Source organism: Merops nubicus, unplaced genomic scaffold (assembly GCF_000691845.1).
Source record: "Merops nubicus isolate BGI_N331 unplaced genomic scaffold, ASM69184v1 scaffold21377, whole genome shotgun sequence".
In the NCBI taxonomy this organism is placed as follows: Eukaryota; Metazoa; Chordata; class Aves; order Coraciiformes; family Meropidae; genus Merops; species Merops nubicus.
The window spans coordinates 116,044-134,741 of record NW_008618769.1 but is presented as its reverse complement, the minus strand read 5'-3'; the positions used below and the strand labels follow the sequence as shown (position 1 = coordinate 134,741).

The 18,698-nt window shown below is 41.4% G+C and overlaps 1 protein-coding gene across 5 annotated transcripts; it reads left to right on the top strand.

The window, feature by feature from the left end:
* Positions 1–1,568: 1,568 nt before the first annotated feature.
* SEMA6D (sema domain, transmembrane domain (TM), and cytoplasmic domain, (semaphorin) 6D) lies at positions 1,569–16,122 on the top strand. 5 transcript variants are annotated; one of them, XM_008943564.1, is made up of 18 exons: positions 1,569–1,677; positions 2,070–2,181; positions 2,781–2,841; positions 2,976–3,038; positions 3,129–3,230; positions 3,453–3,543; positions 3,822–3,941; positions 4,385–4,473; positions 5,222–5,439; positions 5,549–5,680; positions 5,860–6,015; positions 6,099–6,272; positions 7,008–7,148; positions 7,249–7,326; positions 8,174–8,235; positions 8,572–8,628; positions 10,475–10,642; positions 12,740–16,122. In XM_008943564.1, exons 1-18 carry the CDS (start codon positions 1,569–1,571, stop codon positions 14,041–14,043), a joined length of 3,237 nt encoding a protein of 1,078 aa, XP_008941812.1. In that variant the 3' UTR covers positions 14,044–16,122. The 5 variants fall into 5 exon arrangements, with proteins under 5 accessions (XP_008941812.1, XP_008941813.1, XP_008941814.1 ...); XM_008943565.1 differs by lacking the exon at positions 10,475–10,642; XM_008943566.1 differs by lacking the exons at positions 8,572–8,628; positions 10,475–10,642 and adding an exon at positions 7,481–7,489 and having other exon boundaries at positions 8,144–8,235.
* Positions 16,123–18,698: the final 2,576 nt, after the last annotated feature.

Genomic DNA, 18,698 nt, shown 5'->3' with positions numbered 1-18,698 from the left:
CCTTCAGACAACACCTACACCCCCACTACCAAATATTAGTGACCTTTAAGTTGGTCTGCTTATGGTCCAGCCCGAACTGACAGAGCTCAGCAGCCTTGTAAGAGGAAGAATCCCTGCCACTAGCCCGACGTAGCATCGGTCAACAGATGCAGTATTTTCATCCCCAGTAAACATTACTGAAAGGTTAAGTGTTGTTATGAAGAGTTTTTTTAATGGCTATTCAAATTATTAAATGAGTAATACTTATGTGCTTTTGTGAATCAGGCCTGGCACTCTGTGCAGGCCACATGTACCTCTCACAGCACTTCTTGAAACATTAAAATGGAATGGGAAAGGCTGCTTCTTTTTCTGTTTAGATAAAGAGTTTAATAACCAATTTCAGCAACTGCAAGGCATTGAGCTTGTGTCTTAAAGCTCTGACCTATGAATCGAGGCTGAATGAATGCCTCCAAAAGGTTGGAGGAGGGAATAGTAGTCCATTTGCCAGGTTTCTAATGAGAAATGTGAGCCCTGCCCAGACCACTTGTGGTCATTAAGGATCACATTTCACTTTGAGATGTGTTTTCTTGCATCCTACCCAAATTGCAACTCGAGTAGTTACACTCTGCTCACTAAAATATCTCTGTGGTTTAATTGGAGAAGTTATATTTCCCTTCCCCTCTTAAAAGCTTTGTTGTGTAACGCTGTGGTGTTGTTGGAATATGTGCTGTATAATCTGTAGGGCATGCACACACAACCCCACCGTGAGAGTCTGAAGCTGCTACCTTTCTACAGTTGCAAATAGAATTAGGGGGCAGGTGGCACCTTGGGAAGCTAGCTCAGCATTGTGCCCCCATTTGAGTCTCTTACCACCCTTGCAAAGTATCTGACAAACATTGTCATGTTGCAGGGGCAGTGTTTTTGTGTTCATTTTGCACGTGTGTAAATCACTGCACAAGGCAAAGCATCAAGTGTCTGGTCCCAGACTTAGCTCTTCTGCCACGAGCACTTTAGGCTTAGTGTTGTGATGACACAGCCTGGAAACAAGCAATAATTTTAAAACATGGCATGGATGTTCAGACAGATTGTGCGTGTCATGACTTTTTGAGGATAAGATTTAGGTATTTTATGGGGAAAGGGTTTTATTGGATGACATTCAGTGATAGAGGGGATGGAAAGAGATTGCCGTTTAATTAAAATTCTAATCCCAAGTTTGACAATTTTTCTTGCCAGGTCAGCAGCCTGCATGTTCTGTTTGTGATTCCCGTGAATTAAATGGGCTGACAGTCATCAGCTTCTTTGGAAATGCCTGTAAATCCTGCTAAAAATTAGCAAACATCAATATGTTTCAGAGCAGCTTTGAGTAGGGCTGTGTCACGCAGCAGTTCCATCGATGTCCATACAGGAGCCTTTCATAAGCACCAGTTTAGTCCACTGCTGCCAGTGCTCAATCCAAACGAGGAAACCCTTGTTCTGCAGTGGGAAATCACGTTCCCTCTCCTACGCTGCTGAAATCTCACTGCCGTGTTCCTGCTTTGCAGGCAGTTAAACAGTGTTGCCACAAAGGCAGCACTCATCCTTCACCAGCCATGAGGCTTCCTCTGCTTTGTGCCTCCGTGATGCTGATGGGTCTGTCCCAGTGCCGCGCTGTCAGCTTCCCAGAGGATGAGGACCCTATTAACATTGTTGACTACCACTGTAAGTAATCTGCAAGTGGTGCTGACCACTAGGGAAAAAGTTTTAATGTTTTTTGATGTTTTTTTTTTGTTTGGTTTGTTTTTTTTCTTGCTTGGGAAGTTAAAAAAAAAACAACTCTGTTTCCTTTCAAATCGAAATGTGTTTACTGGCTTTGTATCTTTAATAGAACACTTAATCATTTTCTTAAAAAAGCAATCAGAAATACAGCAATAACTTCAGGAAAAAGAACATTTGCTGACAGTAGCCATCTTTTTCTCATTTATATTCAAGACATTACTCAAGGAATTTAGTTTAAACCCTTCTACACCTAGTATATACAGCTAATCAATGCCATATATTGATTCTTTAGCTCTATAATCCTGAGTGATGGTGTAGCCCATTTTTACTTGCAGATTCAAGGCAATATCCAGTATTTAGAGGACGCCCTTCAGGCAATGAATCTCAGCACAGACTGGACTTCCAGCTGATGTTGAAAATTCGAGACACACTTTATATCGCTGGCAGGTAATTTTCCTTCACTCAGTTCATTAGATTAAAATTCTTTTCTCTTCTGGTTTTGCATTTATGTGTAAAATTCATTTAGAGAACTCTGCAGAATATGATAAAAATTAGAACTAGGGGAGGACTTCCCCGAGAAATATACCGCAACTTATGGCCAGTGCATGAAAATTGGATTTGAAGGCTGCAGTTACTGTAGTTATACTAAAACTAATGATCAAATACTCTTTTTCCCTCTTTTATATTACTGCCTTGATAAAAACCTCTCCTGGTCATTTTAAACTTGGACTGACACATCAGGGATGTAGGAAGTGAGGCTAGAACAGCTGAATATTTACAGTAGGGATAAGACTTCACCAGAATGGCAAGACAGAGCTGTGTAACTGGATGCCGTAGGTGCTGTCTAAGGACCACACCAATGAAAATCCAAACCACACCATGCTGCCCATGACCAACCTTCTCCAATTTGTATTAAACTCAGAAAATCCATAAGCATTTCATATAAGTTTCTGGTCTAACAAAACACTAAAAATAGATTTAGCTTGTCAAAAATAAGGTGACTGAATTAATTAGTTCACTTGTGTCTGTTTACTCTTTGCAAACAGGGACCAAGTTTACACTGTAAACTTAAATGAAATTCCAAAATCAGAAGTTACTCCAAGCAAGGTGAGTAGATGCAGGTGCTGGGAAGGGAGAGGTATTTTATTTGGGTGGGTTGGTTTTTGTTTTGGTTTGGTTTTTTTTTGGGGGGGGGAGGTTGGAAAGAAAATGAAATGTTCTTTTCTGGTTTGACTTAACAGAAATTAACATGGAGATCGAGGCAGCAGGACAGAGAGAACTGTGCTATGAAAGGCAAACACAAAGTAAGTTTAGCACATATGTTATAGAAAAACAACACTAATATTTATTATATATGTGAAGTCTGTGATTAATACATCTTACTCTCTTTTCAGGATGAATGCCATAACTTCATTAAAGTCTTTGTTCCGAGAAATGATGAGATGGTGTTTGTCTGTGGAACAAATGCATTTAACCCGATGTGCAGATACTATCGGGTAAGGATATTCAAAATTTCATTAATCTGTTAGTAGTTTTGCTTGCAATAATTATGCTACATAGAAAATGCATCCAGCATGATTGGAGAATGCTTCAAGGTGAAATAAAAACAGGCAGAAGCAAATGTGCTGAATTCAGTTTTGTGGAAAGACAACGTTATGCTTTTGTGCCGGTGTACAAATCTGAAATGACACTATCACCCATTTATTTTTCTTCTCTAGCTGAATACCTTAGAGTATGATGGGGAGGAAATTAGTGGTTTGGCAAGATGCCCATTTGATGCCAGACAAACCAATGTCGCCCTCTTTGCTGGTAAGAAGTTTTGCTTGTAATGAGTCTAAATGATTAATGACACCAAAGGAGCCAGAGAGCTTTTAAAGCCAGCACAGGAAAGCTAAAGGTGTCATGGTGCCCCTGCTCTTAAATTTTTTTAAAGGGCCTCCAAAGGATTAGAAGCTGACCTATTAATAAATAGGTTACAGCAATCTGGGGAAGAGTGGCAGTAAAGAAATGGGGAAAGGTGCAGAATAGTCAGAATTCTGTAGATTATTAAAGGCCTCTTAATACCATGTCTTCAACTTCCGTTTTAGATGGAAAATTGTATTCGGCAACAGTAGCAGATTTCCTGGCGAGCGATGCTGTTATTTATCGCAGCATGGGGGATGGATCTGCCCTGAGAACAATAAAGTATGATTCCAAATGGATAAAAGGTAATTTGGGGGAGTGTTTTTGCATACACATGGCAAATGTAGTTTCAGTGGCACGGAGGGTCAGGTAATCCGCAGCCACTGTTCTTTGTACGTATGCTACAAAGTCGGCATAGATGCAGCTTTCAGAGTAGTTTAATTACAATAAAAAAGCAGTTTAATACACATAAAGCACAATTTTTGTTAAGTACATCAGTGAATGACTCTGCAGTAACAAAGTACCTTAGCTGAAGTGCGATTTCTGTGAGACCTGTTTACAGTCCTTAGCCAACATTACAGGCTTCGTTTAAGCTCCAGTGCACCCGTATTTGGACAGCCTGAGGTATCTGGAAGACTGGAGCTCATGTTGGCTGGTATGGACCTGTGGAGAAGTCGCACAGCATAGTCAGTGTTGTATGCCAATGAGTAGTTCTTTGGAGTAACCTTCTCCTTGCTCTTTCTTACAGAACCACACTTCCTCCATGCCATAGAATATGGGAACTATGTTTATTTCTTCTTCCGAGAAATTGCTGTGGAGCACAATACTTTAGGCAAGGTGGGTGTTGTCACAGCCAGCTGCCAGGTAGCCCTGAGGCACAGCAGGATGAGCTCATCCTCAACCAGCCTGGGTAACGAGCACAGGTTACAGTCTGGAGCTGGGGCTCCTACAAGGTTCACATGGTTTTCCTGTCAGTGTAAGTTGGGGGGCGGGGGGATAGAACAGCACGCTCCTTCTTCAACCAAAAACTTGTTTCTGTTCTCTGTGCCTCTCTGTTGGCAAGTTTGCTACAGGTATCTTTTAGTGTGGCTGTTGCCTTAACACTTGTAACAAGTAATTGAAAATCTGAGGGTTTTTTCATGCTTATTAAAGAAACAAAAGAAAAGAACACAAAAGAAGAGTTTCAAAGAAGTTTCTCTAACGTCCCTGGATATTGAATAATTCAGTCATGCTAGTACAGAGTATAATACTCATGCCTCACCATGGAAGGATACTCTATAATAAATTATTAAATCCTTTTACACATGGTTAATTAAAGTCTTTAAATCTCGCTGACAACATGGTTTTGAAGGGAGAAAAGGGTGGGGACAAGCTGCAGAGTTGCATTTGCTTAGTGATACATTAAGATGCCTGTGCACTACCAGCTAAACATTGTTTGCTTTCATCCTTTCTGTGCAGATAAATGGCAGCTTCCTGTTAACAAAATTATCTTCGGTGTTTTATTAACAGCTCAGAAACAAACACTGTTTTTCTTACCTCTCTCAAACCTTTCTCCTGTTTCCTTCAACTTTTGTGCCCATCACAGGCTGTGTATTCCCGTGTGGCACGCATATGCAAAAATGACATGGGGGGGTCCCAAAGAGTCCTGGAGAAACACTGGACATCCTTTCTGAAAGCTCGGCTCAACTGCTCAGTTCCTGGGGATTCATTCTTCTACTTTGATGTTCTGCAGTCTATCACAGACATAATAGAAATCAATGGAGTCCCCACGGTTGTCGGTGTATTCACCACACAGCTTAACAGGTGAGAGCTGAGCAACCTTACATCAAATGCTGTTCTCTGCTTCTCTCTTAACGCTGAGATTGGTGCCATTGTACTCTGAGCTCATGCAACTATTTTTCTAATTTTACAGCATCCCTGGTTCAGCAGTGTGTGCTTTCAGCATGGATGACATTGAGAAGGTCTTCAAAGGGAGATTTAAAGAACAAAAGACTCCTGACTCTGTTTGGACAGCTGTACCTGAAGACAAAGTACCAAAGCCAAGGTAAAAGATTCTTATTCATGGTGCCGGAAAAGAGCTAGCTTAAATCAGCTGCACTCTTGAATGTCTTGTCAGCTAAAAACCAAAGCAGAGCTTCATACTTCAGTCATAAGGATGCTCATTAGCTGCCTTCTGTCATTAACTAAAATACCAAGAGGGAAACAATGTTGTTCTCCTTTCAGACCTGGCTGCTGTGCGAAACATGGCCTAGCAGAAGCTTACAAAACCTCCATTGATTTCCCAGATGAAACTCTCTCCTTCATCAAATCTCATCCATTGATGGATTCAGCTGTTCCCTCAATCACTGAGGAGCCCTGGTTTACCAAAACACGTGTCAGGTATGACACCGTTCAAAAATAATGCCTGTGGAAAGGAAAACAAGCAAATGTGCTGTTAATGATATGCCTTTTGGTCTTGATAGATACAGATTGACAGCAATTGCTGTAGACCACGCGGCTGGACCCTACCAGAACTACACAGTCATTTTTGTTGGCTCTGAAGCAGGAGTAGTACTTAAAATCTTGGCAAAGACCAGGCCATTTTCTTTGAATGACAGTGTATTACTGGAAGAGATTGAAGCGTATAATCATGCAAAGTAAGTATTACTGGATCACCTAAGCTCATCCTCTAGTCCTTGGTACCTAGCTAAAAAAGATTATGGTAAATGAAAACCAGCTCATTATCATCAACATCATCACGTGTTTGTCATTTCACAGTGCTCCTCGTATTGAATAACCTGAAAGTATTTGGTCACTTGCCATTTTGCATGGGTTGAGTGAACAACCTAATTCCACTCCAGTGACGTCAGTAATAAACTCTGATTCTTTCACAAATACACTTCTTCCTCAATATGCAACGGCAGAACTACCTGCTGCTGTTAGAAATTATGTGAGCATGTCTTGAGGGTTTTTTAAGAGTGACCAATAATTTATAAGCTACTTCTAATCATTTTAAATTTGTTTATTCTGGTGCAAAGAATTTGGGAATGGAAGTGTTCCAGTTAGACTCTGCAGGCGTCCAATACAGGACCTCCTGTTCAAGATATTTATGCCAGCTGAGAGAACAAAGAAAATGGATTTGGATTTTTTTCCTACATAGTTCAGCAGACTTGTCACCTAGCTGTAAATAAGAGCCAGAAGCTGGCATTTGATAACCCCTAGGTTTGTTTAGAAATCATTCAGCGAAGGCTAGTAAGTTACATTTATGTATGTTGAAAGTCTCTTTCAGTACCTACACAGACAATAAATAAATAAAATGTTTACAGAGTAAGCGCTGTAGCAAGGTACTGCAGTTATGAAGATCATGGCCTCCCGTTATTTCTGCTGCACAGGTGTAATGGTGAGAGCGAGGAGGACAGAAGAGTCGTTTCCCTTCAGCTGGACAGAGACCACCACGCTCTGTTCGTGGCCTTCTCCAGCTGCGTCGTCAGACTGCCTCTGAGTCGCTGTGAGCGTCACGGGTCATGTAAAAAGTACGGCCCCGTTCCTGCGCTCCGCCTGAGAGGGAGGGCATCCACATCTCTTGGGAAGGAAGTAAAAAAGCATGATTTTTTCTGTTTTTTCTCTTGCAAGGGCATGTATTGCTTCACGGGACCCATACTGTGGCTGGTTAGACCATGAGACATGTGGAAGAGTGACACCAGGCATGCTGTAAGTGCTCCTTGTCAAATTAGCCCAGCGTCTCTACATGTGCTTTGTAGACCACATGAACTCCTATCCTATGCCCAATCTCTTGCACTCAGCTACTAAATCTCCATTTTTTTTAAGACGGTTTTTCAGTGGACTATTTATGTCAAAGGAACAGAATGCTAAAGTCTGACCTAATTCTGCAGTCTCTAGGTGAAGACTTGCTTTCTGTGGGAGTTTAACATGTGTGTGGGAGGACAAGCAGACCTCTAGGAAGAGCAGTTGGCAGCAGAAGGGCAGGAGATTGCTGCTTGTGCACCTGAGCAGCTCAGAGAGAGGACTACATAGTATCCCTTCCCAGGCATGCCCACAGCCAGGGCACAGTCAATTGCAAATGTGAAAGCCCAGGATTCACGGTGGGAAGAGAGTTAAGATTTGGCCTCCACAGTGGAGCCAGGGTGATACACATGCATACCAAGGGCATTTTGCATGACTCAAGTCTGTAATATACAGTGTATTAGGAGCCATATCTTAAAAAGAGGCTTTTGCAGCAGGCCAGTGCAAACTTTAACTAGTATAATTGGATGGTTGTATCTAAAATGAAGAGCATGTCCCATGTAGAAGACATGATGAAGTTGCTGGAAAAAGGGATTTTTTTTCCCTTTCTGTTTCCTGGCATTAAGCACGTATGTAGAGTCTTAAAGCCTAGTTAAAACTAACCTGTGCATTTTGTAAAACAATCTTCCGGGCCATACATTAGCTCTTGTATATGTTTCCATTTACTGCTTTCAGGAAATAAAAAGATGACCGTTTGTTTCCCTACCGATACTGTTAATTGCAGGTTCTCTTTGTTTGTTTCATACAACCACAGCGGCGGAGGGTACGTGCAGGATGTGGAGCACGGCAGCACGGCGCAGCTCGGGGACTGCCACGGTAAGGCACGGCCCCTGCCCCCCCGTCCCTGCAGCAGTCTGTGCCCACGCCTCACCGGGGAGCTTACATTTCTGAGGAGCTTTTCCCTCACACGATGAACACATCGCCTGGTCTTACTGTGAATGTTCACAAAACTGAGCTTTTTGGTCCTGGGTGGCAGAGTTTTGTCTTTCCTTCACCAGTTTACAACTCTTTGGGGTCTACAGCAAAGTATTGAAGAATTTACTTTTTGTAACAAGTAATATTTCGGTTTCGATTTTCCACTACTCAGGTTTGAGATCTTTTGCTTTCTTTTCGTTACTTTTTACTGATTACTTGTTCCTTTAATTCTTTTAGAAATTTTGCCTACTACAGCTACACCAGATTACAAAATATTTGGCGACCCAACATCTGGTTAGTTTTTTTTAATTTTTTTGAATTAATGACCTTTACTTTCCTTCAGTTCAGCATTTTCAGCCCTTTTTTCCTTCCTTTTGCACAGTTGGCAATCCTCCATTTTTGTGCTTTTACTCATGTTCCCACTGATGGTAAAGATAGTCAGACTCTTCTCACTCAGCACTTCACCCTGTGTAGCCGCATGTTAACAGCTCATTATTTATTGAGACATCTTTTATTAAAGAGCCTGATTAACATAGATGACATCTTCACTGCACGAAAGTCCACTAAGCTTTACTCTTTATCCCCAGCCATGCATTCGTGAGTGCCCCTATTGGTTGGTCATCTCTAGTAGATGAATGGCAGAATTTCATCATCTTCCTCCTTACCTCTCCCTTCCTTTTCTCCTTCTTTCCCAGCAAGCTTTTTGCAAAAATACACATTTTTTTCTAAAATGTGTATTTTTATATTTTTAAATGTTGCAAGTAGTTTATGCTAATGGAGAAAATTTAACATCACAAACTGTGTAGCTGAATGAGGACTTGTGTAGATAAAAAGTTAGCTTGGAAAAGACTTTATGCATTGTGGTCAGATGGACTGTCACATCCTTTTCTCCTTCAGTGGTTTTTCTAACTGTTTTCACCATCAGCCCCTGGTGTTCTGTGAGGTGGGACCCAGTGCTCCTCTGTTGAACACAAAAGCAGAACCTGTGTTGACTTCAACAGCAGCAAGACTGATTTTCCAGTCTCTGCTCCTGGAACTTGGGTCTCTGCTTTCAAACCAAGGGTACATTTCTGACTGACAAATAGGAAACTAACCTATTTGTATGTTACATTTGCGAGAGTGCAACAAGAACATTATTTGGTGTTTTGACTTCTGATATTTGCACTTCTGTAACTTGAGAAGAAGTAATATTTGAGACAAATATTTTCCAGATATATTTACCCATAATGAAAGTTAGAGACTCAGTTAGGAGAGCAAAACAAAACAAAACTGTGTTATGTGGAAATGCTACCTTGCTCACATGAGCGTTATCAACTGAATTTTCAAAGCAATGTTTTAGGACACAGATACACCTGAACCTTACTTCCAAGTCCTGAATGAGTGTGCTTTTGAAGTACATTTCTCAGTCAGATCTCGAGCTGTAGACATTGATGCCTAAACCTACTGGGACAGTAAACACAAAATGCTTGACTGCCTAAGGATTGTCAGTCTAAGTTGATGTATTATTTCCTCTTTGTGTGCATTTTCACGTAGGCTGTGGTGGTTCTGTTCAGCAAAGGCAGTACAGAGGAGTTGGAATCTGTGCAACATTGTTCCTTAGGAACCATTACAAGACAGGGGTTAAAAACATTCCTTCCATCCCCACCTTTAGAAATGGCTCATTCAGCAATTCCTGGTCTACCATAATAGCACTAATGGAGCTGATCTGGTTTCTCAGGCGTAACCTGTCAGGAGTGTGTATCTGTCCAAGTAACTTCCTCTTTTTGAAGTTGTTTAAAAGGCAGCCAAGAATGTTGTCTCCAGTGAAGAATATAGCAATTAAGTAGAATAAGTTGTGCTTTTCACCTTCACCAGTTGCTTACTTTAACTTTTGCACTGCTCTCATCTTTGACTTCTCTGGCTTTTTGGCTAGCAGCTGTTGATGTTTTAATGTTTTGGTTTTTTTTTCGTACTTAACGTTTTGAACCAATTGATTTTGATGAGCCCTCTGTCCTTCTGCAGAGTGTGTGGGGGGTCACATTTTGCTCTGACATGTAACTCCCGTTAAATACTGTCTCCAGCTATAGCTTAGATGTGCCATGAAACAGTGAGGAAAGCCTGACTGTAATACACATTAATAAAAATCTGTTTGCCACCACAGACATGGAGTTCTCCTCAGCTTCCATTACCACAATGGCAAGTATCCCAGTTATATCACCTAAAGTGATTGGTTCCTGGAAACCTAAAGTGACTGGCTCTCGGAAATTTGTAGTTCAAGATGACCCAAACACTTCTGATTATTCTGATCCATTATCAGGTGTCCCAAAGGGTAAGGCCTTACCAGGGAATACGTTGCAGCTGAATGGAAACCTGATAGTCTCAGCGTTGTCTAAGACTTAAATGCAACAGCCATTGTTGTTAGGCTGTATTTTACACCCATTTCCTATGAATATGCAGACAGTGCAATCATGTTTTTCATACCTACTTATCCAGTGTACAAAGTGCTGCTTAGACCGTATAATGCACAGATAATAAGCTCAGCCTTTTATTCCTGGGGTGCTCCACAACTCCCATTAAAATCAGTAGGAGTTCTGGATGCGTTAAAAAAAAAAAAAAACATTCGAGACTTACCTGCTTCTCTGGTGGTTGTTTTCAAACCAGTGTAGTTTGGGTAAGATTGTTAGTCCTCATGAATGGTTGCTTATAAGAGCTTAATGGATTTGGTGGGTTTTTTGTTTGTTTTTTTTTTTTTTGTTTATTTGGGGGATGGGCAATGGGCCAAAGACAGAAAAGAAAACAGAGCTCTGTGCATTAAATGGGGCATATCCCAAACTCTGCCTGCCTGCAGCTTGTTTCTGAAGAATGTGAGTCACACCTGAGTAAGGATGTGCTGGGTTTATATTCTCTGGATCTGAGCATCAGTTTACAGATTATCTCAGTACGTAGAGAGACACAAAACAAAACCTATTCTGCATGTAATTCATCTTTCTGTAGCCATTCTTTCAGCCAAGTGAACCTTTTATTAGGCTGTTATGACAATGGAGACTTTAATTCAATAGGGCTATTGCAGTCAACGCAAGAATTGAGAAGCTTCCAATCCCATAACCAAAATTTAACACAAGTCTTCGTCAGTACACAGAATAGCCAGGTGACAGACATGTTTGCACAATTCTGTATTTACTGAAAACCTCACCAGCCAAAAACCATTTGTGTTTTATTGCCATTCACCAAAACATATCAGGTTTCCTATCAGCCATTATGGCAGTGCATTTGTCATTTTAATTTGTTGCCATTATTTTCTGTTTTGCTTTAAGTTCTTGTTATCATTGCTCTTGGTTCTGAATCACATTTTGTGTCTTAGCTGTTAGTGACCTTTACTTACATTTTCTTTCTTCTTCTGCACAGTGCCATTAAAAACTATAACCCTGAACATTAACAATGTTTGAAGGCCTTGCCTCTAACAAAAGTGAACCTGTTCCTTCTCTCTTGCTCTTTCATTTTAACATCCCTCGGGATAGTTAACAGAATTAGTGTCATTAAAAACTAACATTGTCTTAGCTGCAAAATGTCTGTGGTTGCTTTAAAAATCTTGAAAAAACAACAACAAAGGGCCCTCGTTAATACACAAAAAGACTAATCCCGTACTCAACTTCTTGGTCTAAGCTAAAAGTTTCCTAAATTTTAACATTCTCTAATAACTTGACCTTGCAAGTTGGTGGTTTGTTTTTTTTTTTTTTATGTTACTGCAAGTATTTGTTCATTATTGGTTAAAAAGTAGTGCTTGAATAAAACGACATAATCTTGAACTTCAAAAACTCTGCATTTACATAATGCAAGATGTACCACTTCAAGGCTAGCAGCCTGTATTAGTTGACAAGTTTTGTAGCATATTACATTAACATTGCTATAACAATGGAGTATGTACATTATACAGTTTTACACATCATTTGCATAATCCTGTCTCTCTTTTGATACTGATTTATGAGTTGGGCAGAAAATTGAGAGAGAAATTCATCCATAAGTTATTAATTGCTGTCTGGCCCAGCAGCACCTTCTAACCTCAATTTTCCAGCAGAAATCATTAAAGTTAATAACATACAGGCCCCTTTTTTTGAGTCTTAAAGGAAATTTGGGGACAGGCTAAACTGAACGTGATAGGAGGAGAGAAGCTTCAACAAGCATTCCTCATTATCAGAGAAAGTGGACAGTTTCCATCTATTCTGATCACTGCTCACAGAGTCATGTCGATACACTGATTTGCATCCCCCAGTGCTGTGGCTTGCAGGATCCAGCCGAGTTGCACTAACACTAGAGACAGAGCACTGACAAGCTCCGCACAGACGCCTCCTGAGGGAGGCTCCCTGCTTCTGAAAGGCAGCGGTGTGAAGGACCTGTAGATTTATGCTGTGCTGCATGTCTTTTGCAGGTGTAAGGTGGGAAGTGCAGTCGGGAGAGTCCAACCAAATGGTACATATGAATGTCCTAATCACTTGTGTCTTTGCCGCTTTTGTCCTGGGAGCCTTTATTGCGGGAGTGGCTGTTTACTGTTACCGGGATCTGTTTGTGCGGAAGTCCAGGAAAATACACAAGGATGCGGAATCGGCTCAGTCCTGTACCGACTCCAGCGGGAGCTTTGCTAAGCTGAACGGGCTCTTCGATAGTCCCGTCAAGGAGTATCAACAAAACATCGATTCACCCAAACTTTACACGAACCTGTTGACGAGCAGAAAGGAGCTGCCGCCGAACGGTGATACTAAGTCCATGATGATGGACCCCAGGGGCCAGCCTCCGGAGTTAGCTGCGCTCCCAACGCCAGAATCTACACCCGTCCTTCAGCAAAAGACTCTGCAGGCTATGAAAAGTCAGTCGGACAAAGCGCATAGTAACCTCAATGCTTCACGAAAGGAGACCCCGCTAAAAAGCCCTCAGTTTTTTCCTTCCAGTCCTCCACCCCACTCGCCTCTGAGTCATGGACATATTCCTAGCGCTATCGTTCTTCCCAATGCTACCCATGATTACAATACATCTTTCTCAAATTCTAATGCGCACAAGGCAGACAAAAAGATGCAACATATTGATCATCCACTTACAAAACCATCCAGCAAAAGAGACCACAGGAGATCTGTTGATTCCAGGAACACCCTGAATGATTTTCTGAAACACTTAAATGAAACTACTAGTAATCCCAAAGCAATCATGGGAGATATTCAAGTGACCCACCAGACCTTAATGCTGGATCCAATGGGAAATATGTCTGAGATTCCACCTAAGGTTCCCAACAGGGAGGCATCTTTGTACTCCCCTCCATCAACTCTTCCGAGGAACAGCCCCACAAAACGAGTGGACGTTCCCACCACGCCTGCAGTTCCAATGACCTCTTTGGAAAGGCAGAGAGGTTATCACAAAAATTCTTCACAAAGGCATTCAATATCTGCCCTTCCTAAAAACTTAAACTCACCAAATGGTGTTTTGTTGTCCAGGCAGCCTAGTATTAATCGTGGGGGGTACATGCCTCCCACGGCAGGCACAAAGATGGACTACATGCAAGGGACGCCTGTCAGCGTTCACCTCCAGCCTTCCTTGTCCAGGCAAAGCAGTTACACGAGCAACGGCACCCTTCCTCGTACAGGAATAAAGAGGACACCCTCCTTAAAACCTGACGTGCCACCAAAACCCTCATTCGTCCCTCAGACAACTTCAGTCAGACCACTGAACAAATACAGTTACTAGGACGTGTCTGTGCTAAAAACGAGTGTGGCATTGACCTGTACAGGTTGTGAGGTGGTGTTGTGGTAGACACATAGGACAGAGACTTGCTTCTTAAGGAGAACCAAGTGGCCAAAGAAACTGTCTTTACTTCAGCAACATCTGTGTCTTGCCACATGTAGCTATAGCAAGACTTCATGTACTTGCTAAGAGCAAACACAAAAAAAAAAAACAAAGGAAAGTGCTGGTCATTACATTTCTTTTGTTTGGAGCTAAGGAGACATGTAGCACAATGGGGTGGGGGGGCTACTTCACTGTTCTAAAGAGAGAAAAAAGAAGTTATTGGGAAAAAAAAAAATCAGTAAACAAATACTTGAAAAATGGGTTCCATTTTAGACTGCCATTAAGTGTGGTCCTTCCCATTAAATGTGAACATTTTAATATGTATGCATTCACCTTGCCTCTTGCACAAATGTCAGAAAATGGTAATGTCTCAATGAATTATCTGGGTTAATAATCGATTTGCTGGAATTCAGTCTCTGGCCCAACTGTAGCATTATTTTATTTTTTTTTCTCTCCGTGTGTGGCGTTTTGTTTGTGCCACAGATAAAGCTGTGTGTGCGTGTGCGTGTGTGTGTGTGTGTGTGTGTACTGTACACACTAGGATGTACTTAGAGTCCCATTGCATCTTTTATGCTATGGAATTGTTTACATTGAGCATGACTGAACAAACAGATGACTCTGCCTTCTGCAGCCCATTGGGTTCGGTTTGGAGACAGCTAAGGAGGAACCGCGCGTCTCTGCCAGCCCACTGAATGATAACGCCTTGATGGAACAGTCACCCAGGGGAAGAGTGCAGATATGTTTAATTCTTCATAACTCTGTTATGCTGCTATTGATGCAGAGCTGTGCATTTCAAATCTAGTGGTTTGGGCTGGAACAGGGGGAGTTTTACTGTGTCTCTGCAGTGCCTCCGTGCAGTACCTGGCCACTGTGAACTTGAGCCCCTGTACTTCTCATTGAGGGCAGCTAATAACCAATTCACTTGGCAAAGACCTTTGTAACTAGAGAAGGTTATGGTTTTGTTGCGTTTAATAATGCCCTAAACGCTGATAGACTCTTGTCAGTAAAAAAAAAAGAAGAAACGTTAATTGGCCTGGCAGAAGCAGTATGTGAAAACTCAACAGTAGTGCAATCAATTTGTTTTTGTTGTGTAACGTAAGGGTTTTTTTCCAAAGTCATGCAGGTAATGACAATATTCTGTAAATATTATGTGTGAGTTTACCTGAATCTGTGCATTTTGTGCCTTATTCATGCAAATGATAAAAGTACTAAAAAAAAAAAAAAAATCTGTCAAGTGTTCTCACTATAGCACATATCTCCCGAGTGCCAGTTGTAAAAACCTCCTAACAGCACCCGAAAAAAAGAAGAAAGATAAAAAGCAAGAATAATTAATGGTAACTAAAGGCAGCCTACAATCCAAGAAGACGGCAGCATTAAATCACCTTACCATGATAAACATTCCACTCCAGCTCTCCGAAGGATCAAACAGTTATAATGTGAAATCAGATGAGGTTTCTAGGGTAATGGAACACCTGCTAAAGTTGTGTAAGCTATTTAGTAGGTTTTACAGTATCCACTTGCAGCTGATGTTCAACACAGATGGCTATTTTAGCTTGCAAACTACACACTACCACATTGTTTATTGAACATAACTATAGAAATAACCATGGCAGAGGAATATTCATGAATTAGCGGGACAAATAACTGCAGTGGGTTTCAGAGACGATGGAGATTTATATTTCATGTTTGAGGGGAGAAAAGGTTAGTCACTGAAAGCTGGATCTCTGTTACAGAACAAAGAATAAAGGATAGAAGTAGTCATTTCTTTTCTTGTAAGGCTGTGAGGGACATTTATTTCCTGAGACCTCTGGATCCAAAATCAATGATCTCTCTTCCTAAACACTTCTGTCTTGCAACTAAACCACTACAGATTAATAACTATTAAAAATGTACTCAATTGTCAAAAGACACAAACTGATCCGAATTCACTTTACAAATATTAATACAGACTTGTGTGAAACCGAAAGATAAATGTATGTGAACCCTGATAACCTCCTGTAACATTGTGCTGCCTTGTAGATGGTAATGTGAGTTCTCTCAGTATTTATGTTGAAGTTTCTAACATTCAACCTAGTCCTTATTCTGTTAATTTAATAATAAAAGATGCTTTATCCATTTGTGCAAAGGTAAACGCAGATTGTATCTTTTTTAATGGTACGGCATAAGAAAAGTAACCCTTAAATGAAGCTGCTCTATACTATAGAGTACTTTAACATGTATAGATATCTTGTAAACTTGTATTGTGGATGTGTAAATAATACGTTCTTTGGGTTTTTAACACCGCATGTAAAGTCAAAATAAAATATTCCAATGTATCGTGTGTCTAATTTCATGATTGGTGAAGCGAGCTTTAGGTGCATTGTTTTGGGATCACAGTAGAGGAAAACAGCTTGCCTTTAACAGCTCTGCTCAGCAGGCACAGAGGGTTCCTCAGCCCCTTCCAGGGGACGTGCGGAGGTGGGCGGCGCGCGCAGGTATCCCGCCAGTCCTGTTGCAGCCGTACGTTGGCACGCGTGTTCTTGAGGGAGAGCAAGTGTCTGGATGGCGTTCAGCCTCCTGGGTCAAAGACAGAACGTCAGAGTCATTGCCGTTCAGGGGCGGAGTGCAGTACAGAGTCAGGGTTGCCCAGATGAGACAGCGACAGGATGCACTGAATCTGACAATACATAATATGTGCCCACACGAGGCCTTTTTTTGGAGCTTGATGCAGGTTTCAGCTGAGCCCCGGTTCCTGCGAACCTTCCTTGTTAAGGTTAGAAAACACATATCAAATTTTGTGTAAATGCTGTACAGTTTTGAAAGAAGATAGTATGCTCCTTCTAAAATGCAGGCTACAAAAAGAGATAATTCCTGGCAAAATTATTTGCAGACATTACATAGCAGGACATTCCTAAATACTTACTAATGCTTAACTGAAATTCGCATTTCAGGCAGACAGCAGAGCCCAACAGAAATATGCGTGCCATGTATTTGGTATGTGCCAACAGCACGCGTAATTTAGTAACAGAAAACAAATACAATGTATTCTTTTAATTAAAAGCTGGTTTTAGATAATGGATAAAAGTGATGAGTTTATGCTGTTGAGATATTAATCATTTGAAATTACTGTGCATGTTACAACACTACAATGGCACCTAGTTGTAGCTAAGTAAAAAAACCAAATTATCCCAAAGGTATAATGGCTCAATATATATTTTTGCTAGAGCAGAAGCAAATTTAGTGTTTTAGACAGTCATTGGATGTGTTTATATTTGCAGTGAAGTCAAACACACTTGGCTGTCTTGTGCTGCAAGCCTGTGCTGCTTTTCCACTGAACTGTGCCTTTGACGTGGACCTGTCAGCCAGCACAGCTATCCCGTCACCGGGGTAAGGGTGTTCCCTCTGAAAGGGCAGAACCTCTTGAAGCACACCTACTGGAGTAATTTCCAGTCAGGCATTAAGGATCATAATGAGAAATGTCAAATAATCGTTATTCTAGTCGCATATAAATGTGCATCTGCAACACACAGGATGGCATCTTTTTATTGCAGCGTGATGCGGTGGCTGCTTGGGTCTCTGCAGACAGTCATCTCTCCTGACATGCTCTGCTGGGCTACGTGGTGGGTGCAAACACCACGGCAGGCTATGAAAACAAATATTCACCATTTGTTAGAAAGTAATTGCAAGAAAAACTCCCTTTACTAAAGGAACATGGCAGCCAAAGGCTAATCAGCTGTAACACTGCTTTGTCTTTAATGACGATGCCAAAGCAGCCACCTACAGACTTCCCATTCTGAAGGGGACCTGCAACATTAAGAAAAGCTTAGCAAGAAAACAAACGAAAGCCATTTCAGTTTTTCTCCTCAGGTGCTCTCCTGGGTCAATTGGGCAGTTCTAAGCACCCTACTGACGCTCTTAAAGAACAATTCAGAGCCACAGCAGTAGCTGATGAGTACCTGAAGGCTGCTTGATGCTGATGGGCAGGAACACGCTCACAAGAGGAGGACCCAGTCCCAGAGCATGGAGAGGCACATGCCATCCTGGTGTGGTCACATGAAGGCAGAAAAGAGGCTGCCACTCATCTCTGGCTTGCTTTGTTTTTTATACAAAACAAGAAAACAAGCAAAACCTAAATAATTTGTAACAGAACACGGATGGGTAAAAAAAAAGACAAAACAAAAAAAAAGGACTGCAGGCCCACAGTGGTGAGATGATTGCAAGAAAACCAATTTGTAAAGCCGAGAGTACTTATCTCTATGCCTGTGCTGCCAGCACAAACCTATGGCCTTTTAAATTGGGGTCTTAGAGTAATCAGAATAGTCATGAAAAAAATCCAGCTGCCTCTGTCTTAGTGCCATCCTGCTAATGACTCACTCTGTAACCTGGGAAGATTATGCAGGGTTTATTCAGTAAAATGGATCCTCAGAAGGCAGCGTTCTTAGCTGCAATATGTGCGGTTGATCTGTTTGTAACATTTTCCCACTTACAAAGGTTTTCTTATGTTTTCTTCTCTTGCTCTCTTTTTCTCTCTCTCTGATTCTGAGCACCAGCAAGGACATCTTGCAGGTAAATAAAGG

Coding starts and splice junctions, on each gene's coding strand:
- SEMA6D (XM_008943564.1), top strand. CDS start 1,569: ATGAGGCTTCCTCTGCTTTGTGCCTCCGTGATGCTGATGGGTCTGTCC. Junction 5,440..5,548: donor TTCACCACACAGCTTAACAG/GTGAGAGCTGAG, acceptor CTAATTTTACAG/CATCCCTGGTTCAGCAGTGT. Junction 8,236..8,571: donor GCAGCTCGGGGACTGCCACG/GTAAGGCACGGC, acceptor TAATTCTTTTAG/AAATTTTGCCTACTACAGCT.